Genomic DNA, 25,903 nt, shown 5'->3' on the forward strand with positions numbered 1-25,903 from the left:
TCTCCATCTCATTATAATCTGTAAATGGGAATATATATATATAAAGTTGATGAACTCAACAAAATCTTAAAAGAAAAAAAATATACACAAAGACCCAAAAAAATTTTGTAAATACTAAATTGGAGATTTGAAGGGTCTTAGAAGATATAAAAAATTCTTAGTGAGTTTTTTATTAATTGACAACTTATTTAATAACTATTTAACAAAAATGTGAGTGAGCGCAAAAACACATGCAGATCTATTCAATCCCCAAAATTAGGAAGCAAAATCTACCGGCTTAACCCTCGATTTCCCGCGGTTTATACACTGTCTAATATTTTTCGGTATGTTTTCTAAGTCAAAGACGTTTTGATCCCTAAAATACCCTGATTGATGGTGTATGTGCAAATATTTTTAACATAATTTTATAACTAATAGTCTTTGACTGAGAAAAATAAAAATATGTGTACCTTAGCTTTGTACTTCCGCCATTAAAACATTGTAGTTTAGTGTGAATAATTATAAGAAATAGATAAAATCATTATTTAAAGGATCTTCTATTATTCGAATTCGAATAAATAATTAAAGATAATTATTTAAAACCCACTCAAATACTTGGGTGTAAAAATTATTCATAATCTTCATCTAATGCTTTCTCATAACAAACATACCATAAACTACGAATGTAATTATTACAAATTTTTTATCAAAAATTTCAAAAACCCTAGAAAAAATTTCATTAAAATGCACCTTGTACATTAATAATCACTACAATAAACACCGGGGTATTATCGTAATATCATTCTTACAGTTACGACCTAAATGGTCCAAATAAAAGAAGAAAAAACGCGCGCAGTTAAATGAGTTTATGTGAGCGGCAGAAGAGAGAGAAAAGACCGTCCTACGTGGCAATCTCTCTCTCTTCCCCCCTCAGCTTTCGCTCCTTTCTTTTTGAGCTCTTCCTTAACTCTCTCTCTCTCTCTCTCTCTCTCTCTCTCTACATATAAAAATGCAAAGCCTCTCTCTCTCTTCCTCTGTAACCTCTCAAGTTCCTCTCCCTCTTCATCTTCCTCGAATCTATTTTTAGCGTACCCTTTAAGCCTCTCATTCTATTTTTCATTCGAAAAGCAAAAAACTCAACACCCATTTTTATTTTTTTAACCCATTTGTTGTTACTTCTCCTTTGTTGCTTTTTCATTGCTTTGATTCCTGGCGTTTATCTCTTCAACAAAACCTTCGTTTCTTGTCATTTTTGGTTTCTTTTAATGCACATTCTTCATGTTACTTGATCCCTTTTACCAAAAAGTCACCTTTTTTAACCCCAAAACTTAATCTTTTTGCTCTGTTTTTGAACCAGATTTTTCTGTTCTTTTTTTTTTTTTTCATTTTTATCAAGAGACTGCCAACATGTTTGACGTAGGGAGATCAAAATTCTATAAGAAAATGTATGTTCAAAAGATAAACTCTAAATTGGCCTTCTATTTCTTTTTGTTCATCTTTTGTATTCTCTCTCTTTTTTTTTTTTTTCCTTTCCTCACATTTTTAATTTTTATTGCAGTAAACATTTGTTGAAGCTTTCGAAGACAAGAGTGGAAACAATTATAAAGAAGAGGAATGCGGTTCAGAAGTACTTGAAGAATGACATTGCTGAGCTTCTCAGGAATGGCCTTGATGTTAATGCTTATGGCAGGGTAATTTTTTGTTTATTTATTTATTTTGGTGTCATTTGTGTTTTATTTGTATGATTGTTGCTTCTGTATGTCTAATATTTTATTAAATTTTAAGAAATACTGGCCCACGGTTGAATTCTCATGATCTTTGTTAATTCCATGCTCTGCTTCATGATTTTTTTCTCTTTATTTCAGATGTTTAATAATATCTATGAATGGCATAATATGATTAATATATCAAACTTTTTTTGTTTTAATTTTCTCATTATTTTCTTTTTTTTTTAATTTTTTTTCATTTTCTTCTTCCGTTTAATAATCAGAAAGTGATGAAATTTTCTCTTTGTTTTCTTTATATTTAATATGCAACTTGAAGTTTCTATTATAATAATATATGGAATTTAGATGTTGTTTGCTTCTGCTGAGATAACACGACTTTTCAATAAATTTTGTACTTCTCTAATTAATTCACATGGCACGTTACAATTTGCTTGTTCTTACACCAGCAAAATAACTTTTCTAGGGCCTTTATGTCATATCTAATCATGCATGTATGTATTCTATTGCCTTCAAATCCACCTTCTTTCATAATCCAGAAATTTATTTCTATTTATGGCACTGCTATGAACTGTATTTTGTGATTTTGTCCATGTGATTTAGTCATGACAATCATGAGAAATTGTTTCCGGATAGTTGTTTGTTATGGAAGATTACATCTCTTCTGGAGTTTGTGGTTTCTTTATATGTCGTTCCCAAAAATAAGCCCCTAAAGGAGGTGCTTGATTGTCTGTTACAGGGCTGCCACAATAGGTTTCATGTGTTCTGGAGACATGTCCTTTTGTTTTAATCCACATTTTGTTTCTATTACACCTGATTGTTACTGTGCTTGGCATTGGCATTTTTGGCCCAAGAATTATCATTCCTCTGTTTGCATATACATCATTGCAATTTATTTTGATGTATTTTTCTTCACACACTCGTATGAGATACAAAAATGGACCACTTTGAGATGTAAATAATATTAACTCTGTTTTAAGGTGTATAGATGGACATTTTCCTAATTTAATTTGTTTGACAAGCTAGTTACGAGATGAGATAATCAAATGATTTAAAATGCTTGTATTGTGTTGTGTATCTATATAACGGTACCCTGTTTTTAACTTTTTCCTAATTTAATCTGTTTGACAAGCTAGTTACAAGTTGGGATAAGCAAATGATTTAAAATGCTTGTACTGTGTTGTGTATCTATGTAATTGTACCCTGTTATTTACTTTTCGTAATTTAATTTATTTGACAAGCTAGTTACAAGATGAGATAAGCAAATGATTTAAAATGCTTGTACTGTGTTGTGTAGCTATATAATTGTACCCTGTTATTTAGCTATGTTAGGAACTATAACACAGCTGAAAGTTTATATTCGGCATAAAGAAATCTCATTTTGCCTCTGTATTATACAGTTCACATGCCAAAAACTTATTTATTTCTCATGGATGGTGAAACAGGCTGAAGGGCTTCTGGTAGAGCTAAACTGGTCGACTTGTTACAATTTCATTGAGCAGTGTGTTGGGTGTATCTTAGGCAAGCTTGCAGCCATGGAAAGTCAAAGGTTTAGTGACCATCTAACCTACTATGGAATGGCTTCTGTCCATTTTTCAGAACTATCATACTTCATTCTGGTGTCTCATAAAATTAACAGAAGCCATGGGTTCAAATGAACAAAGATGCATGCATGCATGCATATGTTTGGGAAGAAAATTTTTCTGCCTTGGTTGATTTTTGTTGAAATGTGTATTATAGTAAAATGAAGGAAACCATAAGAAATCCAAAAAGACCATTCAATTGCAACTGATTATGATTTTTCATATTGTTGAACATCTATATTAGGCTGCAGACAAATTCTGCTTTTTTATGTTCGACCGAATTCTTTGCTTCTTGCTTTGAATACCTTTTGCCTCAACTACGTAGCTGGGTTTCTCATATCATCTACTTTGAAATCAATTATATTTCAGGGAATGTCCTAATGAATGCAAAGAAGCTGTACAATCTTTGATGCACAGTGCAGCAAGATTTGCTGACATGCCAGAACTACGTGAACTCAGAACTGTATTTACTGAGAGATATGGGAATTCCCTCGAACCTTTCCTCAATAAAGAGGTGAGAATCCATGACTTTTCTCCAACAGTTAGATCTCTTTTCTGCCTAGGATCTTGTTTTTAGCACTGACTAGTGAATTATTTTTATGTAGTTTGCTGAGAAATTAAGGTCGGGCCCTCCCTCAAAGGAGAAGAAGCTTCAGTTACTGCTCGATATCGCACAAGAATACTCCCTAGCATTTGATCCTGTGTCTTTGGAACAGAAAATGTTTAAACCGCCACCACCTGCACAAGTTAGTTTCCTTGTCATTGACCTAAATGATTCTATCTTCATACAGGATGGAAATCTGCTTTCTTTAGTCCCCAACCTTCTCCAAGATGAAAATTTTTGAATCCTTTGCTGGATTAAGTAAAGGCATAGAGACATCCTGAGAAGTAGCTTTTAGACAAAGTAACTTGTAGCAAAAGTCCCAGCTTAAGTGTAACAGCTTAAGCTTGTTGAATACAATTTTAATTTTGAAGTGTCTTACGTCTGCAGTTGTTCTGCCTGGATACTAAAATTTACCTCACATTCAGCTTCTGTAATGCTGTAACTGATCATGCTTTTAAAGATTATCTTCCTTATGCTAATACACTTGCAACATGGATGAATATTCTGCAGGAAAAGCATAAGCGGAGATCTTCCAATGATGCAGAGGATGATGGATACAACCGGCACAGACGAAAGGATGAAGCTTTGCCAGAAAGAGCTGGCCACGATAGGGGGAATAGAGTGAGTAACTTGACGGAAAAGCCTAAGCGTGGATCTTCCTATGATGCAGAGGATGATGGATCCAACCAGCACAGAAGAAAAGATGGTGCTTTGCCAGAAAGAGATGGCCGCACTAGGGGGATGAGTAACCTGAGGGACTGTGATGAGCCAAAAAGAAATGAAAAGGACTTAAGATATTGTGGAAGGAAAGTTGTCCCCAATGATAGATATAATATACCTAGTAGTAGTGAGGATGAAGAGCATGGCAACAACAGAAGAAACAGCACCAGCCATGATAGTCAACAAACTAGTTCAAGTTCAGTTGGAAGTTTTTCTGAGGAGGAAGTGGATAGCAGGAAGCCCTTTTCCTATGGATCTATCCCTCCGCCTTATGTCAGACGGAATGCCGAGCAAAATAATCTTCATGATCCTGTAGTTATTGAGCCAACAACAGTAAGGAAAAGCACCTTGAAACCACCACCTGGTCGTGAAATTGTTAACAATGGAAGTGAGGAAAATTCAAAGAAAGCGGAGAAGGCAAGACAACATATGCAATCCATTCTCAATAATTATGATGAGGATCAAAGTGATGAAGAGGAGAAGAAATTGGATCAGCTTTTGATGCATTACAGTAAGAACAAGCAACCCCATGAATCAAGCAAACTGAAAGAGAATTTAAACCATCATCCAGGGAAAGAAAGTGATGACACCAGCAGAGCCACAAGGCACAGACATGAAAGAGAAAATGTATATCCTTCTCCAGGACATGGAAGTGATGACACAGTTGGAGCAAGAAGGCACAGAAATGCAAGATCAGAGTTGCCTCATCAAACAGCAAGAACAACATCTATCCGATCAGAACCAGCTGCTGGAAATGCAGGAACAAGAGGGCATAACCGAGCTATGTCGTTGCAGCCAGAGATGGTTCATGGTGTTGGCCATGTTCATCCTAAGCTTCCGGATTATGATGACTTGGCCGCTCGGCTTGCTGCACTTAGAGGAAAGTAAAAGAAGATAGCATTAGGAGCTTAGGAAGTACTACATTCTACTCATTTCTACCCTTTCATATCTTATTCACACATCCTTATATGTTCTGTTGCACTGTTGCATACCATCTACTGCTCTAGATGAGAATATTATTTGTAAAAAGAAACATTGAATACAACATTACGTCAACCCCATTACTAATTTGTTTAACCAAACAATTAATATAGGCTGTTAATGAATTCCCGAGTGTTTTATCACTTATTAGAATCATAAGTATATGAAATTTGTATGTATTTCTCATAGACGTATCATGTATTTATTTATTCTTTCAAGTATAATCTTAACATAATTTTCATGAAATTTTTTATGTTATTTGGTACATCAAATCTTCATTTGATCTCTGAAGGTAGTTTCAATTTTTTTTTTTTAGAAGGATTCATTAAATTTGTTAAAAAATTTCCACTTCTATTTTGTAGAAACTATTTTAGTATTTTAATTTTATTTAATAAATTCTTTTGTTTCATTCAAGATACATAGTGAAGAAAAAAGATTATTCGATGGTTATTCTGAAGCGTATGAAATGGTACTCCCATTCCTTGCAACTCTATCAATTCTACTTTGGTGTTGCCGACATATCGTTTTTTCTTTTTTTTAATGACGACTTGCCGTCTTAAAATTTTATAAATACACGATTTGCCCCAAAAAGTATGCTTCTAAGCATACTATTTACGATTAATCGTCTGATGGATTTTCCAAGAGACGATTTGTCGTCACTAAATCGTTTACACAGAAGATGTGTCGTTTACTGATCTTCAATTTCACCCGTCGACGTCGACGGCAGAAAGAAAGAACGCGCCCGCAATAAAGTCATCATAAGTTCGTCATAATAGAACCCCACGAAAATGGACGGCGAAGATTCGTCGGAGGTGATGAGTGAGGTCCACGTAGGATGCCCACCCCATTCCTCTGGACCCCACATTTCCTGCTTCACCATCTCCCTTCCTCCTGGTACCATCAAAAGTTGCTGGCTTTTGTTAGTTGCTCAATTAACCTCTAGTTTCTTTTTAGTAATTTTGATTTTAATTTATTTAGAAGTTGAACCCAGCAGATACAACGAGCTATTTGAAGCTGAAGCAGCTGCTTCTGTGCGCGAAGTGCTAACCTTGGATGATGATGGTGATCTTGTTCTGCCCAGACGCAGCAGTAAGTTCTTCTCTTAAATTCGTTGGTTATCAGCGAAAATTTATAATATATGCTTGATTAACAGAGATGGATTGTTGCGTTAGTGTAATTTGGAAGGGCTTTTGGTGCTGTTAAAAAGCGCTTTCAAATTGGGAAAAGTGCATTTGTCCCTTCTGTAGCCCTTTTTTTTCTTTTTTCCTAAGATACAGAAGTAGTTGAAACTGAGAAGCTCTTAATTGGTACTCTTCTAAAAGTGTGTGGTTTTAGAAAAACAACCTTAGTACATTTCGTCTGAGGAAATTTGAGCTTGATTTGTATAATTACCATAATCATAAATTTGCCTTCTTGAACATGGGTAAATGAGTTGCAGAACTTGCTTGTAAGTAAGAGTATTAATCGTATCCAGGAAAAGCTCTATGCTTTGAGCAGTTGTGTTTTAGGAAGATGAAGTAGTGGCGTAAGTAGTGAGTCTATTCTTAATTGATTATATATGTCTATGTAGATGTACATGTATAATAGGGTTGGTCTGCTGGTCGGTGGGTTTCGATTTCCTCTTACTAGCTCCATGAAACAATGACAGAAGAGGAAAGTAGAGAAGTTTGATTTTGTTTTACATTCTTTTCTTAAGTGCTGTGTAGAATGACTAAAAGTTGCATTACTATTTTTTTAAATTTTGCAGAACAGTCTACTCGGTGTTTTAATGTGACCATCCAGCACAATATTACGTCATTGATTCCAAGTGTTGGGTTGCAGGTAATAAAATTCATTTACAGCATTTTCTTGAGCCACATGATCAATCATTTTGGTTTCAGGTATGGAAAGCAGAATTGGTATTAGCTGATTTTGTGATGCATAAGATGTGTACCTCGTCTGATTTCAATGGAATCATTTCGTTGGAACTTGGTGCTGGAACAGGTATCTTGGTTTCTGGTGCCTGTTGTGATGCATCTCAGTCATGCGTTATGGCATAATGGTTAATGATGATTTTTAATTGAGCTACTTTCAGTTTTAAAGCCTTAGCTAAAGGCTATTATTGCCCTGGTGGCCAGCACCTGGTTTGTAGAGTGTGGTGTTAGTTTTTCTAATTGATTGTAGAGTAGAAGAATATTAGCTCCCTTGTAATTTGAGCATTAGTTTACTTTTCGGTGCTAGAACATTTTATAAATTCATGCCCACTGAGATGACAGAAATAACTGGTGGGTAAGAATCATTCTGGCAACACAAATATATCAAAGATCCTTATAAATTATTTCATTTCCTTGCTTCAATTAGCCTAAGATCTAGAAACTATTAGATCTCATGTAAACAAGATTTTATTTTGCTTTCTTTGCCAGGTTTGGCGGGTATATTGCTTTCGCGTGTTGCTTGGACAGTATTTCTAACTGGTATAGTGTGACTGTGATTCTATCATTAATTTTTCCATAATTAAACGGTGGATTTTTTTGGCTCCCCTTTAATTTTCATGCCATTGAGTTAGCTAAATATTCTAGCAAAAGTTGTCCACAGTGCTTTACGGTGGAAAAATTTTCATGATTGTTTCAAGACAACGTTTTTTATCTTCTCTTTCACATTCTCAAGTCTTCATCATAAGTGCTTTTCAAATATTTGCTTGTCATGATCTTATTTTAAATTGGTGTAGAAAACCTCATGAAGAATATTTATATTCACGCATGCCAATTTGATGGCTTCAAACTAGGCCACCATTTTTATCAATTTGATTCTTGAAAACCTAGGTTCATGTTGTAGCTTAATATTTTTCATTGTATAAAACTTTGTGCAACTGTCCTTGCCTTTAAATTCTTGGCAGACCATGGCAATTACATCCTTGACAACTGTGCCAAGAATGTTCAGCTTAATTCTGGAGTTTTCAGTCATCAGGGGTCAGTTCATGTACGGGACCTAAATTGGATGAATCCCTGGCCTCCTATATTCAGCTTGGGCAACAGTTCTGCATCTCAAGAAAGGTGGTATATGATTCCTCATTAGATTGGCTTACGATCATGAAAGTTCAATTATTGTTGTGTTACTTTCTCTTCTTTTGCTTATTATTTCTCTTGGAATTCTAAATATTTGAACATCTAACCGTTTAGAAACATAAGACATGTTATTTGATGGTGATACCCAGGTACTCTTGGAACTCATCAGAACTCAAAGAAGTCCAAAGAGCTTCTGTGCTTTTAGCTGCTGATGTAATTTACAGTGATGATCTAACCGATGCACTTTTCCATACTTTAAAGAGATTAATGCCACTGGGCTCCAAGAAGGTACTGGTCAACATGGTATGATGGCCTTCATTCATTAATCAAGCATGAAAATATTGTCTGTGAATACATCAGCAATATCATATGTCCACTTAATCAACCAAACAGCTAGTTAATAAGTCATGATCCTTATTCCTTGCTTCAGAAGCAAGAACATGCAGTTGCCTCCATCCAACTGATGCAGAGCAAGAAATTGAAGAAATCCTATTTAGATTGAAATTTCTAATATTTAGTAATATTTTAATTAATTAGTATTCTAGTTTAATTTGGTTGCCTAATTAGAGTTTAATTTAGGTATTGCTTATTTGAGTTGTATTCCTAGTTTAGGTCTGAGTCTTCTTAAAGTAGGTTTTCTAGTCAAATTAGGATAAGTTATAGTTAATATGCCTTTTATAGCACTTGCTACTAGGTCTTGGTTATTTGTTATTGATGATTTCTTAGAATAAACTCTTGGTTTGAGTTTTATTCTTTTTATTTCTCGATCTAGGTTGACAGGTATTTTTAGAATCAACATGAATTTAGTTATTTTTTTATTCAGTTATTCTCAAGAATCAACGGAATATTGAAAATATTCCTATCTATCCATCACTCTATATCTTTTATCCTGCTGTTGCATTAGGTTCACTATAGAGCTTTTTTTTTGTAGAACCATGCCGCATCACCAACCACACAAGATAATCAATGCCAAACTCACAATTCATGTATTAATGATGGTCAGCTCATTCGAACAGACATTTTGTTCGAATGCCAAGTCATAGTCTACAATTTTTATTGTCTGTTTAAATATGAATTCCTCAAGTTTCTTGTACATCAGTAAAGTAACCAACTGTTGCTTACTCCTTTCTTTCAGGTACTATACTTGGCACTGGAAAAGCGTTACAACTTCAGTCTCAATGACCTTGATGTTGTGGCTAATGGTTATTCGCATTTCAGAAGCTATATCATGGGGGAGGGAGGCAAGTGTTTTACTGTGTAAAATGCAGTATTACCATGATAATGAATTTTCACTTGCCAACCTTAGCTTACAATATTGCTACGTGATTGATGATGCAGAACATCGGAGGTTTGAACGTGAATCCTTTCCTGCTTTTGTGGGTAAATGCATTGATTTAAACGAATTTCCCCAATATGTGAGGGAATATGATAGAGGAAATGATGTTGAGCTTTGGCAGATTAAGCGCAGTGAAAATGAATCTTAATCTGAAGGCTTCTGTGGCCTAGGGATTGAAGTATGCAGAACACTAGAATAAAAATGATTCTAGTGGTTATAAGTTCTCCCTTTTCAAGCTTTTAGCTTGCACCACCAGGATTTACACAGATAATACAGAACATGAGAGCATCAGATCTGAATCCTTCCCTTGATGCAGTGATCTTACATGCATGTTTCGATTTGCCATAGAGCATGAATCATCAAGCTCCTGCAGATTACATATTGAAGTACAATGAAGTAGAACCTAAAGTCAAAAATGTGAAGAGCTTCTCAAGAATCATCCATTTGTAAACAGCTGGTGGTTGATTTCTTCTTCTTCTTCTTCTTCCTTTCATCTTTGTACCACAGACTTTCAATGCGTTCTGATCTCGTTTACATTGATTTCAACATTTCTATGCCTAAGGTATTGATCTTTATTTCAAATACTCGCTGACAAGCTGACATAATATATGTGCCGAAAATGGGCAAATCAGGAGTAGGATTTTTTTTAATATTATCAGTCCTTTTTGGAACCAGGTTTAGGTTCATGAGCTAGATTTCAAGTTCTCATGTGCTGTTTATGAGCTTTGGAAATCATGTGCCATTGGTTCTTTGCTGGTCCATGGCCGATGGCCGCCACTTGCTTGGCCCTGGCTTTTACCGAAGAATAATAAATACGTGTTGATGAAGTCAATTTAGTTTCTGTACGTTTTGGGGCGGCAATTTTTTAGACTTTAGAACTGTTGCCTTGCTTTCGTAAAGATAGAGATTAGAGACCTAAATATATTTGTATGGTCTTTGAATATAACCCCAAAAGTCCAAAATCGCTCTGTCATCAGTCGGCAACTCTTCTCAACTCAGTTTCAACTTGATAGGTCAGGTAAGTGAGACTAGTGATAAAGGAGATAAGATAGCATCGGATTGCATCATTTTTAACATCGTGATCTAATGTCTATCGTTGGCGGGTTGGATTACTTTCAACACTATCAAAAGTCAAAAGTAGTTTTTGGATTATTAGGTCTACTTGCCTTATAGAATTCAATCAAAATGGATAAAGTACGCTGATGAACAATCTTGACGTCGGTTAGATAATTTATTTATTTATTTTTTTGCGAGAGGAAAAGTAGTACGATGGTAACTCAAATCCGTCTCTGTCTATGTGACTGTGAGTTGTGTTTGAAATTCTTTTCCGAAAGTCCTAGAAATTTTGCTTTTTCATTTTTTTTCCCCCCTGAGATGTGTTTTCTTTGCTAAAGTCCTTTGAAAACCAGGCTAAGCGTTCATGATCCGGCCAAGTTAATGAAACATTCCCTGTAAGGAAAAAAAATTGAAAAATTGGTACAGCCCATGACAACAAATAGTACGGCAGAAGCTTTCAAGCAGTTACTTATTTTATTACAAATGTGTAAGTGGTCGGGTCCCCAACTCTTACTTTAAGCAGCGAATAAAAAAGATGCCAAAAGTCGCCAAAAGTCGCCAAAAGCAATTCGTTGTTCGTTCCCTTCTCTCGAAAGTCGAAAGCAGCGGCAAGTAGTGCTGGTTAAAGCGTAAAAGCACTTCGAGTTCGAGGTAGATCCTCTGCTGCATGCACCACATGTGCTCCTCTAGACTCGTCTAAATAATAATCAGAATTCGTTGATCCACGGCACGGTTATCGGGGTAGGTGGATCCCACTTTTTTTGTCCAGTTGGATTCCGCCCCCCTTACTTAGAATTTTTACTGACTTGAATGGAACGTGATTCTCTCTTTATCTGATTTCGACTCAACTTTTAAGTATTCGTTACTACGCATTCTTTAATGATAATATATAAATAAGGTTTTAATTATTTATTAATCATTAATTAATACTTAAATTATTTGTTCAATACATTAGCAGATCAGCAGATCTGGAGGCAATTTCTAATCCAACGTCAAGGATCTTAAAACAACAGTCAATCAAATTGCCTCAACTTTTATGCTCATATAATTCTTACATCAAAACTCTTAAGTCTCTCCTTAAGTTATATTTATTATAACTTACAACCAGTTAAAATTTCCCCCCCTAACTTATCTGATTCTACTATTTTATTGTTCATTTTAGCATTGAAAGCCTTGGCTGTAAATTACTCATGTTAACTTAGAAAAACCCAAATTACAAAATTCCAGAACTGAAAAAATGGAGGAATACTAAAATAATTTATTTAATTAAAACTTAATGAACTTATCAATTCATAGAGCTCTTACTTCTTCTAATAAAGTATTTATATATTTTCTTTTGAAAGGTAAGAATTTATGCATTTTATTACTTCATTCAATCAATTATTACATAAATGCTATCTTGTAAAGGCGAAAGGATCGAAGTGCCTCGAAAAGATAAAAATGCATGTATTACGTTAAAAAATAATAATAATAACTCAGCTAGTGTGGACTTGGATGAATTAGATTGAATTGGGCAAAAAGAAAAAAAATCATCCAAATTCAATTAGAACATCAAATTTAAATAGTATGAATTTAGGTTTAGATGATTTCAGACTTCAATAATATTTTGGATTCAAATGGTATTTAGGATTCATATTGAGTTTAGATTTAGGTCTTTTTTGATAATTTTTACATAAAATTCATGAAATCTATAATTAATTTTATATTTAAAATATTCTTAATTTTTTTAGTAAGTAATGGAATGAGACTAGATTTTATGGATCAACCTGGATCTGACCGATTCGAAGCAAATTCAATTAGGTAGCACAAAACTGTATTCAATTGGGTATTGGGCAATATTTGATTTCGATACCATGCTTAGCCCTAATTGTCACCTTCTTCACTTAGTCTTGATCTTCTAGTTTCTTAAGTTTATTTTTTCTGATCTTGCTATTTTGGGCTTTTTGCATTAAGCCCTATGAGTATTGGGCTTTAATTATGCATTTTTTTTAAAATTTATATTAACTCTCTTCATAATTAGAAAGACTCGAATTCTTTACATTAAAATTAAAAGAAATAGATGTCTACCAACTCAAACAAAGAATTACCAAATTACTTCTAATTTTATTTAAATTCAATTGCTCTTTATTATAATTATATTTGGCTTTTGTACAAGGTTTCTAACTAATCCATAGGGGTATGTAAAATAACTGCTCGTAAATGCAGTCCTCCCCCATTAAAAATTCAGTCATTGGGGCATGGAAAAAAATTGCTCTTAAATGCAGTCCTCCCCATTAAAAATTCAATCATTGGGGTATGTAAAATAATTGCTCTTAAATTCAGTCCTCCCCGTTAAAAATCTAATTACTTTTAAAATGTTAATTTTATACATTACGGATTATACTAATCGAATTACTAACGTCATTGGTGGTCTCCAATCCCCATGCTCTTTGTCCGCATCTCATGCTACCCAACAAAACCAACCGTTTAACGACATCGTTTCATCATAAAAAACCCACACAGTACGACACCAGTTTTGTTGTTCACCTTCATTTTTCTTTTTTTTCTCCTTCGTCAATACCCACGCCTCTCTCTCCCTCTCTAGTCTACCTGTACAGTTAGCTTAGCTTAGCATTTCAATTTTTTTTCTTTTTTTTAAAAAAAATTAACGCTAAATTCTCGATCTAAATTCACCTTCAAAATTTAGATCACTGATTAAACGATAAAATGGGCTGCACGCAATCGAAAATTGAGAACGAAGAAGCAGTGACACGATGCAAAGACCGGAAGCAGTTCATGAAAGAAGCCGTGGGGGCCCGTAACGCTTTTGCTGCTGCCCACTCAGCGTATGCCATGGCACTCAAAAACACCGGTGCTGCCCTCAGTGACTACGCACACGGCGAGGTCCAGAACCCTCAGCTCGTAGCCGGCGCACCCCACCAGCCTTCTGCTTCTGCTGCGGTGGCGGCGGCGCTCCAGCCTCCGTTAGATCCTCTCCTCCCGCCTCCTCCGCCTCCGTCACTGACCACTTCGCCGGCGCCGATTCAGCGTGCGGCTAGCATGCCGGAGATGATAAAGATACAGAAGACTCGAGAGAATGGCGTGGGACCGACGATTGAAGAGGAGAACGATGGTGATGACGAGGAAGATGAGATTGAGAGTAATGAGAAGTTGATTATGAGGAAGAGAAGTAGTGGGAGAAATCGGAGCGGGGATCATCAGAAGAAAGAGGAAGCAGGTGTGCCTCAAGAGCGGGCGCGGCCAACGGAGGTTGAGAATAGTGAGTCTATGCAGTCGATGGGAAATTGGAATTATGATTATTTTTTCCAGACGGTGGATCACTATCCGGGACCGAGTTTGGAGGTGAAAGAGGAGGAGGTTATGGAGAATAATGAGAGCAAGGTGTTTGATGAAATTCCTAAGAGAAAAGAAAATGTGGAGGAAAAGCGGAAGGAGGTACCACCGCCACTAGTGGTGGAGGACGTGGCGGAGGACGTGGCGGAGGAGGAGAGAGTGGTGGCAGCGGCGGCTAGTGGTGGAGGGAGTGTGGGGAGGTATGTGAAGAGAGGGAAGTCGACCGGGGGAATGGGGGAGAAGAGAGCGGGGAAAGCGGGTATGAATTTGTTGCAGGTATTTGTGGAGTTGGATGATCATTTCTTGCAAGCATCAGAGAGTGCACATGATGTCTCTAAGATGTTGGAGGCAACCCGGTTGCATTATCATTCCAATTTTGCTGACAATCGCGGTATTTCTCTAGTTTAGATCTAATTCTAACATATGTTAGAGAGCTTCTAATCTAAATTTTTGGAGTTGGAGATAAGTGGCCATAGAGTGAAATCACTGGTTAGTTTGGCATAGCCACTGGCAATTCTAATTGTAGAGATAGTTTACAAGACTAATTACAACATTTTGAATTAGAAAAAAAATTGATTAAGAGTGATTGCATGACTTAAACATTTATTATGATATAAAAAAAATGAATTTTCTTGAGAATTCTGTAAGAGGCAAAAAATTGTTGTACTTATTTGTTGATGTAATTTCAACTGTGTGATGAACTTCTTTGTCCTTATCGTTTAGAACATGATTTTCATGACTTTGGTAAGACTGTCTTTCTTATTTCGTTATAGAGTTTACAGACAACTTCATGAATTTTATAGTGACTGGTTTTTGAATACCTTGCTATTTCTACTGCAGGGCACATTGATCACTCAGCAAGAGTGATGCGTGTTATTACATGGAATCGGTCATTTAGAGGATTACCCATGGTTGATGATGTGAAAGATGATTTCGATTCAGAAGAGCATGAAACCCATGCTACAGTGTTGGATAAATTACTAGCATGGGAAAAAAAACTTTATGATGAAGTGAAGGTATGTTGGAGTCTCTCCTGGATAAATTTGAATTAGATTTTCTGTTTTAAATCATCTTTTTGTGCAGGTGTCTCTGAATTTGAAGTATTAGAACTTAGATGTTAATAGAAATTGTTTTCAAGCAGGTGTGGTTTGATAACATGAGATGAACATGATTAGTAACATTTGTCACCCAACCAATAGGTTGCATCTCTTAAATGTCATGAATTGGTGGTAATACTAGTAGATATCCAGCTGCAAGCGGCCATTCTTGTTATGACTTCTTTTCCCTTAAACTGGGGAGACCCCAATCAACATCATGCAGAATATAATAATTGCTATCTTTAAAATGAACAACCTAAAGCTTTTGTTTATTGAAGAGACAGAATTTCAAGTTGTTATATTACATCTGCTTAATAGATATGCGGATAGGTGAGTCTATATGTTTGGACAAGTTGTGCTTTGGGTTGTTGTAGCCACAATTTTTTTTTTTTATTTTATAAATAAAAAAACTGAAGGTGATATCATTGAATTAAAACTAGTTGGGGTCCCTCTAGTGAAACTGCCCTGGTCCCTGTTGGAATTTGATCAAACTGCCAGACTCTATCATAGTGGACCATATATTTCTCCCGTTGGGTACTTTTTTCTGCAGCAGATGATCATGCATTTTCTTTTACGTGCTTGACTTTTAAGTCCATTGAGCTTTTGTTTAACTTCAAATGTCTACTTCTTGAGTCATTACTTCCATATATGTAAATCCTAGTTTAAAGTGCCTGCGGAGAGGTGATTGTTTCTATTTCCATGCTTAAGTTCATCATGAAGTTTCCTTTGATAAACTTGCAGTAGAAAACATGGAGGGGAATGAGTAGGGAAAGAGCATCACATTGTTGGTCAGATTTAGGAAATGCTTGATGGAGTGCCCTTCTTATACCTCTTCATTTTTTTGGACTTGGCTTGTAAATTGTATTATCACCTTGCCAAATAGAAGTCAATTTTTAGTCCTTGTTTTTCTTCCTTTAATCTAAGATTGAATAACTTTTTGCATGAATACCGCCATATTTAGAAAATTTGTAATTATTATTCATTGATTGGTAAGCTAAATCTCACCTCTCTGTTTGGTTGAAATTAAAAAAAAAAAAATTTATTCAAAATCAACTAACAAACTTTTAATTTTTTTTCGTTTCTGCAAAACGTGCAGCTTCCATGATATTTTTTTCTCTGTATTACATTTGTCATACACACTGTCTTCTGAATCTTATTCCGTACTGATGTTGCTGGTAGGCAGGTGAACTTATGAAACTTGACTACCAAAGAAAGGTTGCTATGCTTAACAAGCAAAAGAAACGAGGTACTAACTCTGAAGCACTGGAGAAAATAAAAGCAGCAGTCAGTCATCTGCACACAAGATATATTGTCGATATGCAATCCATGGATTCAACAGTTCTCGAAATAAATCGTTTACGAGATGAACAACTATATCCAAAACTTGTTCAGCTTGTTGATGGGTATGTTTCGTTCTGAGAAAAACTTCTGAAGTTAAATGTTCTGGTATCTTATTCCATTTGGTTATTTGGAATTGAATTATTATGTGTCAAAGATGAACTGAACAGTAGGACAGAACAAGAATTACTGGGACTTGTTTAGATGGTTTGACTGCTTAAGCTGATACATTAGAAGATGCTGGATGTAAATTTTAATTAAGTTTGGCAATTAACTCGGTACTTAAGTTTATCATGCGAAATTCATTAAAGTTTTCACGAAAATGAACAGAATCGGTTTTGCTTGGGACCTGCACTACTGGGATTTTTTTATTCATTTCTATAGACATACAATATCATCACCATGCCATGCCTAGGAAGAACCTGTGGTAAAATAATGATTTATTCCTCTTGGAATAGTTCCTGCGGTGGGTAAATTGAACGAAAATAAATTTCTAGTCTCATAGGACTATTTCTCTTTTGCACTTCCTTGACATTAACCGGTTGTTAGTAGTTTCAGACAAAACTTCTTTGCTCAGTTTGACTAGAAGAAAGATATGCGAAGAATATACAAATTGCTTATTTAGGTTGAATAGGTGTTTTTTTTTTTTTTTAGCTTGCGTTCACTGCATTTTGGAAACAATCTTTGGTGGGTTTATTTGGAGTTCTTGATGGCACATTTATTATTGAACTCATAAACTATCCAGCTCTTGCTGCACACTTTGCCTTCTTTATCATACACTCTTTATAATTCTAAGGGTGCTCTTATTGGTGTTAGAAGAATGCTTTATTGGCTCTCCATGAGTCCAATGATTTTGGAAGTAAAAAATGTTGAATGTGATCTAAATGCAAAACATAATGATACCACCCCTGCTGCATGTCTTAAGCAGGCAACAAATTTTATGCAATTGGCATTCTCACATTTTATTAAGTTCATCTTTTTTTTATCTTAGCTTCATGCTATTGGCATTCTCTCGAATGCTTCTCTCATCTTATGTTGATTTCCTTCATTCCTTGTATTACTTTTTGAGTCACTTTTCCTCTCCATCTCAATATTTTCATTTTGGTTACTCATCCTATAACTTCATGTGTCGATTTGCAAGCTGGTCTTGTTTTACCATTGAATTTCTGCATAACTGCGCTACCGCATTTGTACGACCACATTCTCCTTTATAAACCATTTATTTTTATCTCATTGTATGAAAACCACTGCTGGTATTGACAAAACTGTTTATCTTCAAAAAAAATTTCTCCTAAAGAGATTTTGCACAAAACCTGAAGTCCCGTTTATGGCATGCAGGATGGCATTAATGTGGGGGACCATGCAATTTCACCATAAGAGCCAGTCTAAGGTTGTGACAGCCCTAAAATCTCTGGACATATCACAGTCCCCCAAGGAAACAAGTGAGCACCACCATGAGCGCACCATCCAGCTATGGGCTGTTGTGCAAGAGTGGAACTCGCAGTTTTGTAAGCTTATAGACCATCAGAAAGCGTACATAAAGGCTCTCAATAGTTGGCTAAAGCTAAATCTCATTCCCATTGAGAGCAGTCTGAGGGAAAAGGTTTCTTCCCCACCTAGGATCCAGACACCCCCAATTCAGCGACTCCTCCTTGCCTGGCACGATCTTCTGCAGAAACTTCCAGATGAGATAGCTAGAAGTGCTATAGGTAACTTTGCTGCCCTCATAAATACCATTATGCATCATCAAGAAGAAGAAATGAAATTGAAGGAAAGATGTGAAGAAACCAAGAAAGAGCTTTCTCGCAAGACCAGGCAATTTGAAGACTGGTATAATAAGTATATAACACGAAGAACACAAGAAGAATTGGATGCTGATGATACCACTCTCAAGGATGCTGTTACAGAGAGAAAATTTGTGGTGGATGTGTTGAAGAAGCGTTTGGAAGAAGAGGAGGAAGCTTACCAGAGGCAATGCGGTGCAGTAAGAGAAAAGTCTTTGACTAGTCTGAGAAATCATCTGCCAGAGCTCTTTAAGGCAATGTCCGAAATTTCATTTGCTTGTTCAGGAATGTACAGGGATTTGAAAAATATAGCACAGCACAAAAATCCAAGTGAAAGTTCATCATGAAAATGTGTTTTGTAAGTTTGTATAATTTGTGTGTTAAGTATATGTAACTTCATATGCATTTTAATATAGTATAAGCTACTATAAATTTGTCGTCATTGAATTAAAGTGAGTTTCAACCGAAGAGATGTGATTCGTCTATAAGTATTACGAGCTTTGTTCATGATTTAAGGTTGTCTTCTCTGATTACGGAAGAGAAAATCAGAAAATGGCCGCCAGAAATGTGATACAAGCCATCTTGATTCTCTATTGTAGAGGGAAAATTTAACTATAGATGAATATATGCTTGTTCTTAGAACTGTTCTATTTTCTTCATGTTGATTGAATGATTACACAGCAGTCGGAAATTTCTGGTTATTTATTTTCTTTTGCTAACAAGAACTGCATCTTGATGACTTGTGAGATGTGAAAGTTTTCTTATTTGTGAGACAATATGTAACTACTGAAATATAGAAGTGAAATGTTAGACGAATACATTCGGCAAATTGACATTACAGGTTCTGAAATTTATATCACTTTTAAGAATTTTCCCAACCTGTGGGCATTTCGTTCACAAAGATTTATGGTACCGAATACACGTTAAATGAGAAACTTGGGAAGCATCGACGACGTGGTTCTGTTCACATCTTTACATGATTTCTTGAACTCCCAGCTGAGAGATTTGTTTCAGCCTAAGCAACAAAATCCTTTTCTTTCTGGTGTTTCAGGGTTTAGATTTATCCCAGAACGCTTTGGAGGGCTAACTCTTGCCAGTCTCTTCGCTGCAAAGGATGAACAGAGGGAAACAATATAAGCATCTGACGATTTGATTATTCTTTGGAGTAAATTGACAAACTTGTCTCAAAACATGAAGATCGAACTGTTTGCATATTGTGGTAAAATTAGACCGTAGAACTAAAATTACCTATTTCGTAGAAAAGCTCATTGATGTTCTGTGCAGTTTTTGCTGATGTTTCAATATAAAACATCCCGTTTTCTTGAGAAAATTGCTCACCTTCCTGTCTCAACATTTTCCACTTGGTGCGTTATTTATATTGCTTTAAAGCAATTCCAAGTAATTTGAAAGATGCGAATTTTGATATCCGAAGAAACAGAAACGAGGGAAAATATTCTGAAGGTACCTCTGTTGGCACCTCTCTTTGCGAATCCAAGTCAGACTTGTTAGCTGCCAATGCCATCACCACAATTTGATTTCCTAGAGATTAGTAACATAAGAAACATTACGATGAGCCATTGGTATATTACAACATAGGTAGGGCATGCATAAATGCGATAAATGTATACAGGTTCTTTGGCATTACATTACTACATCGGATAGAATACGGTATGAGAATTAGAAGACTACTTTTCAAATCTCTGTTCTTACCTTGCCTTTGCAATTCCTGAACCAATTTATTGGCTCTATTGAACGTATCCTGAAGCAATACAGCAGTTACTTTGGAAGAGGCAGAAAAATAAAACGAATTTGAAATGATGTGTCACATCCTTGAAAGCTTGAAAATAATGCATGCAACACTTCGTAAAGATCCTAATGCAGCTGATAAACCATGAATGACACAAAATTTGGATTGATGCAACATTAACAGGGCAGATATACCGGTTGTATTTTCTCATCCTTGTCTAGGATTTTGAGTAGACACGATTGTTATATTTTACTTTCACTGAACTTTCTGTTATGTTCAAAGCAAAAAACGGAGGAACATAGCCTGAACGATGTAACATAATCTTGCCATTCGAAGAACACAGTACACTCAAAAAACTTCAAAGGTAATCAGTGGCTACCATGTTTGAGATGTCATACACAACCACAGCGGCTGCTGCACCGCGATAATACATAGGAGCCAGGCTATGGTATCTTTCTTGTCCTGCAGTGTCCCATATATCAAATTTTACAGTGGCTTCAGATAAGGATAAAATTTGAGTGAAAAATGCTGCTCCAATGGTTGGTTCCTGCACGTACTCACGCACCATATATTGACATCTTCGGTAAGATGAAAATTACATTTAATTGTAAAACAAACAGGAAATGAGAAGTGACCTGTTGATCATAAAATTGGCCTTTGATGAATCTTAATGCCAAACTTGTTTTTCCGGTTCCCATATCTCCTAGAAGCACCTGCAATGACATGATAAAACATTAAAGATCATTCATCTAGCAGCACTTTTTGCCTTGCTAAAAATAAAAAATTCAAGAATTAGTACATTTATCACTCTATATTTTGTCCACAAAAGTTCACGAACCCAAATATTACGGAATTTCAAAAATCATCACCAAAACATTGTAAGAAATCAAATAAAAATATCAAGCAGACATACCCACCAGCTTGGCTTGAATGATCTTGTTTCCAGGCCTTGCCATTAAATTCCACCCAACTAGATGATCAATATGAGGAGAAATCTTCTGAAAAAATAAAAATGCAGATAAAATTTTTAAAGACAAACAATCATAATTTTGATGTTGAAAGAGGAAACTAGTGAAATATTATTTTCCAAGAAACTTAAAGAAGAGACTAGAATTAGACTGGTAGGTTTCAGTCTTTCATAGTTAAAATAGCTTTGACTGGTAGCCTTTTATTTCTATAATTTTTCATAATTTTTTTTCTACTCTTATTTTTGTACATTAGCAGGGTCATAATCCAGGATGCTCAAATTTATACTAGTTGTTTTCTTTCTTCTTCACTTTAGCACCACCTCGACATAAGTGAGGTTTAGGATTTGAGTCTCCTCATAGATTTTTCTAATTATTAGTTTGATTACATCAAGATAAATGCGTAAAAAATGAGCGTAAATTCAAGCAATTATGATATATCCTGTGTGTCTATCTTGCATGACCACTCCTACAAACTAATATTTATAAAGGAAGATTTCGAGAAGAGCCTTTGCAACCACAAATGAAATAAATTAAGAGTAATCTCCGCAAGCTAATGATTTGATAAGGATTGTGATCATGATAAATGTCTTAAATTGTTCATTAGTGTTAGACTTTAAATGAAATTCATTGCAATTGAGATTGCAATTTGCATTTACTGCAACAGAAAAAAAAATTACAAGAGAATTTGTTTTTACGATCTTGTTAATAGAGTGAAAAAAAAAAAAAAAAGCTTTTACTGGATAAAAAAGTGAAAAAACATCATCAGCGGTGGTGCTGCTATGTTCAACAGTCCTGCAAATATGAAACTTAACAATGGACAGCTATCGGGATACATGTGGGTAAAAGGTATGAAATTATGAAATAAATATTAACTTGCTGGTAACCCTCTTATACTCCCCTACAATCCCCCTAATAGTTCCTGTTTGAGGGAAGTACATCGAGGAGACCAGACGTGATGAGCAGGTGGTGGTGGCAGGGTTCTGCGAGCAGGTGTATCCTGCAAGAGCCAAGTAGCAGGGGAATAGGAGCAGGAGTATTCTGCTTGTCCACGAATATGCCATTCGGGAGGCCGAACTCCTGTCAGAGGCATAAGGTCACTCCTGCTAGGCATGGAGGCGAGGAGACGCAGTCAACGACAGTTGGCAGGACGTGCATTCCTATCCGAGAGTTAAGGCACGAGGGTCATCTCCATTCGCCGACAATGGCGGTAATGGGGCGTCCACACCCGAGAGTGGGGAGAATGACGGGCGTGGACTGCGGAAGATCTGGATTCAAAGGAAGCCTATAAAAAGGTAACCAACGAAGGTAAAAGGGTTAGAATTTTGGCTATTTGAACTAAGAAAAGAGAACTCTAAGAACGGAGATTATAGAAAAGCCATAAGATCTGTGGCAAGCGTTCCCAGAACCTTCACATCTGACTTGAGCGTCGGAGGGTTTACGCCGGAAAAACAACCGGCGTGCTCTGACTCGTTTCTGTGAACGCAGGGATACTTGGAGAAGAAAGCATACGAGGAGAGATCCTGATCGAGGTGAGGTTGATCGAGCAGATATCCTGGTCGTAGGACGAGCATAACCAGAATCTCGCATCAACATTTTGGCGCCGTCTGTGGGGACTTGAGCAAAAAGCTTCTGTTGATAGCAAGAAGAGGAGTGAAGCAAGTGAAAAGTAATGGAGGATGTGTGTGGATTTCACGGACCTTAATAAGGCGTGCCCAAAAGACAGTTTCCCTTTACCGAAGATCGATCAGCTAGTAGATTCAACGGCTGGACATGGTCTGCTTAGCTTCATGGACGCGTTCTCGGGATACAACCAGATTCCCATGTACGAGCAGGATGAGGAGAGCACGGCTTTCATCACTAACCAGGGTTTGTTCTGTTACAGGGTAATACCATTTGGTCTAAAAAATGCTGGGGCCACCTATCAGAGGCTGGTGAACAAAGTCTTTAAGCCGTTGATTGGGAAAACCATGGAGGTGTACGTGGATGACATGATCACCAAGTCCAAAATCCCGAAGGAACACGTCAGACACCTCGAGGAGACATTCGGGCTTTTGAGGAAGTATAAGATGAAGCTCAACCCGGAGAAGTGTGCCTTTGGGGTCGAGTCAGGGAAATTCCTTGGATTCATGGTGAGCCATAGGGGGATTGAAGCAAATCCCGAGAAAATCCAGGCAATTGTGCAGATGAGGTCTCCCCGTAACCTGAAGGAGATGCAGAGCCTCACGGGTAGGTTGGCGGCGTTGAGCAGATTCATATGCAGGGCTACAGATAAGTGTCAGCCATTCTTTCAAGTGATAAGGAGGGGAAAGAAAACAGAATGGACACCAGAATGCGAGGAAGCCTTTCAGAACTTGAAGCAATACTTGCAGCAAGCTCCACTGCTGTCCACACCGAGGGATAGGGACAAGTTATATCTGTATTTGGCGGTATCGGATCGGGCCGCCAGTTCTGTTCTGGTGAGGGAGGAAGAAGGAGTTCAGTATCCGATATATTACACCAGCAAGGCCCTGCTCGATGCTGAGATCAGATACCCACCGTTGGAGAAATGGGCACTTGCCCTTGTGGTTGCTGCTCGGAAGTTGAGGCCATATTTTCAAGCATTCTCAGTCTCGGTAATAACAAACCAGCCGTTGCGTCAAACTCTGCACAAGCCAGATGCTTCAGGTCGGCTCGTCAAGTGGCCTATAGAGCTGAGCGAGTTCGACATAGACTACAAACCCCGAGTAGCGATAAAGGCTCAGGCAATGGCCGATTTCGTAGCAGAATTTACAAAGCCTGAAGTATGTTTAGACCAACGAGATGTAGTTGCAGACAGTGGCGAAGCTCAAGTATGGCAAATGTCTGTAGATGGGTCATCAGGGGAGCAGGGATCAGGAGAAGGGATTGTATTGGAAGGCCTGGAGGGGGAGGAGATCTCTTATGCTGTAAAGTTAGAGTTCGCAGCAACGAATAACCAGGCAGAGTATGAAGCCTTGATAGCAGGGTTGGAACTGGCTAAGGCCGTGAGAGCAGATAGAGTGAAAATCAGAACTGATTCCCAGCTGGTTGCGAATCATGTCAGTGAAAGATTCCAACCGAGAGAGGAAAAGATGGAGCAGTACCTGAAGATAGTCAGGCAGATGATGGGGAAATTCGAAGCGGTGGAGGTGGTACAAATCCTTAGGGAGCAGAATAGTCGAGCAGATATTTTGGCCAGGATGGCAGCGGTAGCAGATCCAAAGATGCCAAAGTCGGTCCCTCTGGAGGTGAAGTCTATCCCAAGCATCGAGCAGAATTTGGAGGTTCTGCGAATAGAACAAAAATGCTCGTGGATGGAGCCGATAGTTTCATACCTTAGAGATGGGGTACTACCACCAGATAAGCTGCGAGCTCGGAAGATTAGAGCCCAGGCCTCGAGATACACGATGATTGATGGGATACTGTATCGGCGAGGATATACACTGCCGTTCCTTCAATGTTTGGACGAGGACGACGCGGATTATGTACTGAGAGAAGTACATGAAGGAATTTGCGGGAACCATTCTGGTGGGAGATCCCTGGCCCATAAGGTTTTAAGGCAGGGATATTTCTGGCCGACAATGCACCAGGATGCACAGGAGAAGACCAGGAGCTGTGTAAGCTGCCAGAGTTTTGCAAATTTCCCCAGCCAACCACCAGAGAAGCTCACTTCTATGGTCTCCCCTTGGCCATTTGCTCAATGGGGAATTGATCTGATTGGCCCACTACCAAAGGGACGAGGAGCAGCAACGCATGCCATAGTTGCTATAGATTACTTCACAAAGTGGATAGAGGTCGAAGCCCTTAGCAGAATCACAGAGAAGAAAACGACAGACTTTGTGTGGAGAAATCTGGTCTGTCGATACGGGATCCCATATGCCCTGATAACGGATAATGGCAGGCAGTTCGATAATCACAGCTTCAGGGATTTCTGCCAAAACCTCGGGATAGAGCTGAAGTATTGCTCGCCTGCTCACCCACAATCGAATGGACAAGTAGAAGCAGCCAACAAGACCATCAAGAGGCTTTTGAAAACCAGGCTTGGAGCAAAAAAGGGTGCATGAGTTGATGAGCTGTCAGGTGTGCTATGGGCATACAGAACAACCCACAAAACAGCAACTGGGGAGACACTGTTCGCCTTGGCTTTTGAACATGAAGCGGTCGTGCCAGCTGAGATAGGAACGACTACACATCGGACAGACCATTTTAATGAGCAGGAGAACGACGAGCAGATATGTTTGAATCTTGACCTGCTAACGGAAAAGAGGGAGCAAGCAGCCGAGCGATCAGTCATATACCAGCAGAGGGTTGCCCGGTATTATAACCAGAAGGTGAACATATGACAGTTCAAGGTCGGAGATTGGGTGTTAAGGAGAGTGAATCAGAACACCAAAGACTCGACTCAAGGAGTGCTCGGTCCGAATTGGGAAGGGCCATATAGAGTCAAGCAGCTAGTTGGTCCGGGAGCTTACAAGCTGGTTCGCATAGATGGCCACGAGGTGAAGCGCCCATGGAACGCAGCACATCTCAGGAAATATTTCCAGTAAGAGTCATTAATATTTTCAAGTTCTTTCTGTTCGTATTTGCCGTTATTTATTTTATGACCAAGCAA

At 37.4% G+C, this 25,903-nt stretch overlaps 4 protein-coding genes across 12 annotated transcripts; 3 read left to right on the plus strand and 1 right to left on the minus strand.

Annotated features, from left to right (window-relative positions):
- The first annotated feature begins 862 nt into the window (after nt 1-862).
- Nucleotides 863-10,553, plus strand: LOC102613007 (uncharacterized). Of its 8 annotated transcripts, none has more exons than XR_008056520.1 (9): nt 863-1,424; nt 1,538-1,670; nt 3,149-3,252; nt 3,656-3,800; nt 3,892-4,032; nt 4,401-6,485; nt 6,586-6,680; nt 7,339-7,412; nt 7,472-7,689. XR_008056520.1 is itself a non-coding variant. In XM_025098684.2 (9 exons), the coding sequence occupies exons 2-9, from the start codon at nt 6,645-6,647 to the stop codon at nt 10,117-10,119; spliced, it is 822 nt and encodes a 273-aa protein (XP_024954452.2). In that variant the 5' UTR covers nt 6,028-6,485; nt 6,586-6,644; the 3' UTR covers nt 10,120-10,553. The 8 variants fall into 8 exon arrangements, 4 of the variants coding, with proteins under 4 accessions (XP_024954452.2, XP_006465524.2, XP_006465525.2 ...); XR_008056522.1 differs by having other exon boundaries at nt 7,344-7,412; XM_025098684.2 differs by lacking the exons at nt 863-1,424; nt 1,538-1,670; nt 3,149-3,252; nt 3,656-3,800; nt 3,892-4,032 and adding exons at nt 7,994-8,044; nt 8,467-8,623; nt 8,785-8,938; nt 9,771-9,876; nt 9,974-10,553 and having other exon boundaries at nt 6,028-6,485; nt 7,344-7,412; nt 7,472-7,574.
- Nucleotides 10,554-13,549: 2,996 nt separating this feature from the next.
- LOC102613887 (protein ROLLING AND ERECT LEAF 2) lies at nt 13,550-19,047 on the plus strand. Its single transcript, XM_006465465.4, has 4 exons — nt 13,550-14,751; nt 15,201-15,376; nt 16,637-16,860; nt 18,134-19,047. Exons 1-4 carry the CDS (start codon nt 13,734-13,736, stop codon nt 18,924-18,926), a joined length of 2,211 nt encoding a protein of 736 aa, XP_006465528.2. The 5' UTR covers nt 13,550-13,733; the 3' UTR covers nt 18,927-19,047.
- A 326-nt stretch (nt 19,048-19,373) lies between these two features.
- On the minus strand, nt 19,374-21,445 carry LOC102614189 (ras-related protein Rab5A-like). Of its 2 annotated transcripts, none has more exons than XM_006465466.4 (7): nt 21,244-21,445; nt 20,962-21,039; nt 20,706-20,873; nt 20,290-20,338; nt 20,045-20,118; nt 19,828-19,921; nt 19,374-19,684 (listed from the first exon to the last, which is right to left on the minus strand). In XM_006465466.4, exons 1-7 carry the CDS (start codon nt 21,280-21,282, stop codon nt 19,590-19,592), a joined length of 597 nt encoding a protein of 198 aa, XP_006465529.2. In that variant the 5' UTR covers nt 21,283-21,445; the 3' UTR covers nt 19,374-19,589. The 2 variants fall into 2 exon arrangements, with proteins under 2 accessions (XP_006465529.2, XP_015386584.2); XM_015531098.3 differs by having other exon boundaries at nt 21,240-21,442.
- A 903-nt stretch (nt 21,446-22,348) lies between these two features.
- On the plus strand, nt 22,349-25,634 carry LOC127898758 (uncharacterized). The gene is made up of 3 exons (XM_052431248.1): nt 22,349-22,501; nt 23,664-25,195; nt 25,391-25,634. The coding sequence occupies exons 1-3, from the start codon at nt 22,349-22,351 to the stop codon at nt 25,632-25,634; spliced, it is 1,929 nt and encodes a 642-aa protein (XP_052287208.1).
- Nucleotides 25,635-25,903: the final 269 nt, after the last annotated feature.

Source organism: Citrus sinensis, chromosome 7 (assembly GCF_022201045.2).
Source record: "Citrus sinensis cultivar Valencia sweet orange chromosome 7, DVS_A1.0, whole genome shotgun sequence".
Taxonomy (NCBI): Eukaryota; Viridiplantae; Streptophyta; class Magnoliopsida; order Sapindales; family Rutaceae; genus Citrus; species Citrus sinensis.

Bases quoted from the DNA above. Each gene is read 5' to 3' on its own strand.
- LOC127898758 (XM_052431248.1), top strand. From the start codon at position 22,349: ATGCCATTCGGGAGGCCGAACTCCTGTCAGAGGCATAAGGTCACTCCT. The intron at 22,502-23,663 runs GTAATGGGGCGT...CAATACTTGCAG, and splicing joins TCCATTCGCCGACAATGGCG to CAAGCTCCACTGCTGTCCAC. The intron at 25,196-25,390 runs GTTCGATAATCA...ATGGGCATACAG, and splicing joins ATAACGGATAATGGCAGGCA to AACAACCCACAAAACAGCAA.
- LOC102613007 (XM_006465461.4), top strand. From the start codon at position 6,380: ATGGACGGCGAAGATTCGTCGGAGGTGATGAGTGAGGTCCACGTAGGA. The intron at 6,486-6,569 runs GTACCATCAAAA...TAATTTATTTAG, and splicing joins CACCATCTCCCTTCCTCCTG to AAGTTGAACCCAGCAGATAC. The intron at 8,045-8,466 runs GTATAGTGTGAC...AATTCTTGGCAG, and splicing joins TTGGACAGTATTTCTAACTG to ACCATGGCAATTACATCCTT.
- LOC102613887 (XM_006465465.4), top strand. From the start codon at position 13,734: ATGGGCTGCACGCAATCGAAAATTGAGAACGAAGAAGCAGTGACACGA. The intron at 14,752-15,200 runs GTATTTCTCTAG...TTTCTACTGCAG, and splicing joins CAATTTTGCTGACAATCGCG to GGCACATTGATCACTCAGCA. The intron at 15,377-16,636 runs GTATGTTGGAGT...TGTTGCTGGTAG, and splicing joins AACTTTATGATGAAGTGAAG to GCAGGTGAACTTATGAAACT.
- LOC102614189 (XM_006465466.4), bottom strand. From the start codon at position 21,282: ATGGCAAGGCCTGGAAACAAGATCATTCAAGCCAAGCTG. The intron at 21,040-21,243 runs GTGGGTATGTCT...ATGTCATTGCAG, and splicing joins AGATCATTCAAGCCAAGCTG to GTGCTTCTAGGAGATATGGG. The intron at 19,685-19,827 runs GTAATTTTAGTT...CATCCTTTGCAG, and splicing joins TGAGCTTTTCTACGAAATAG to CGAAGAGACTGGCAAGAGTT.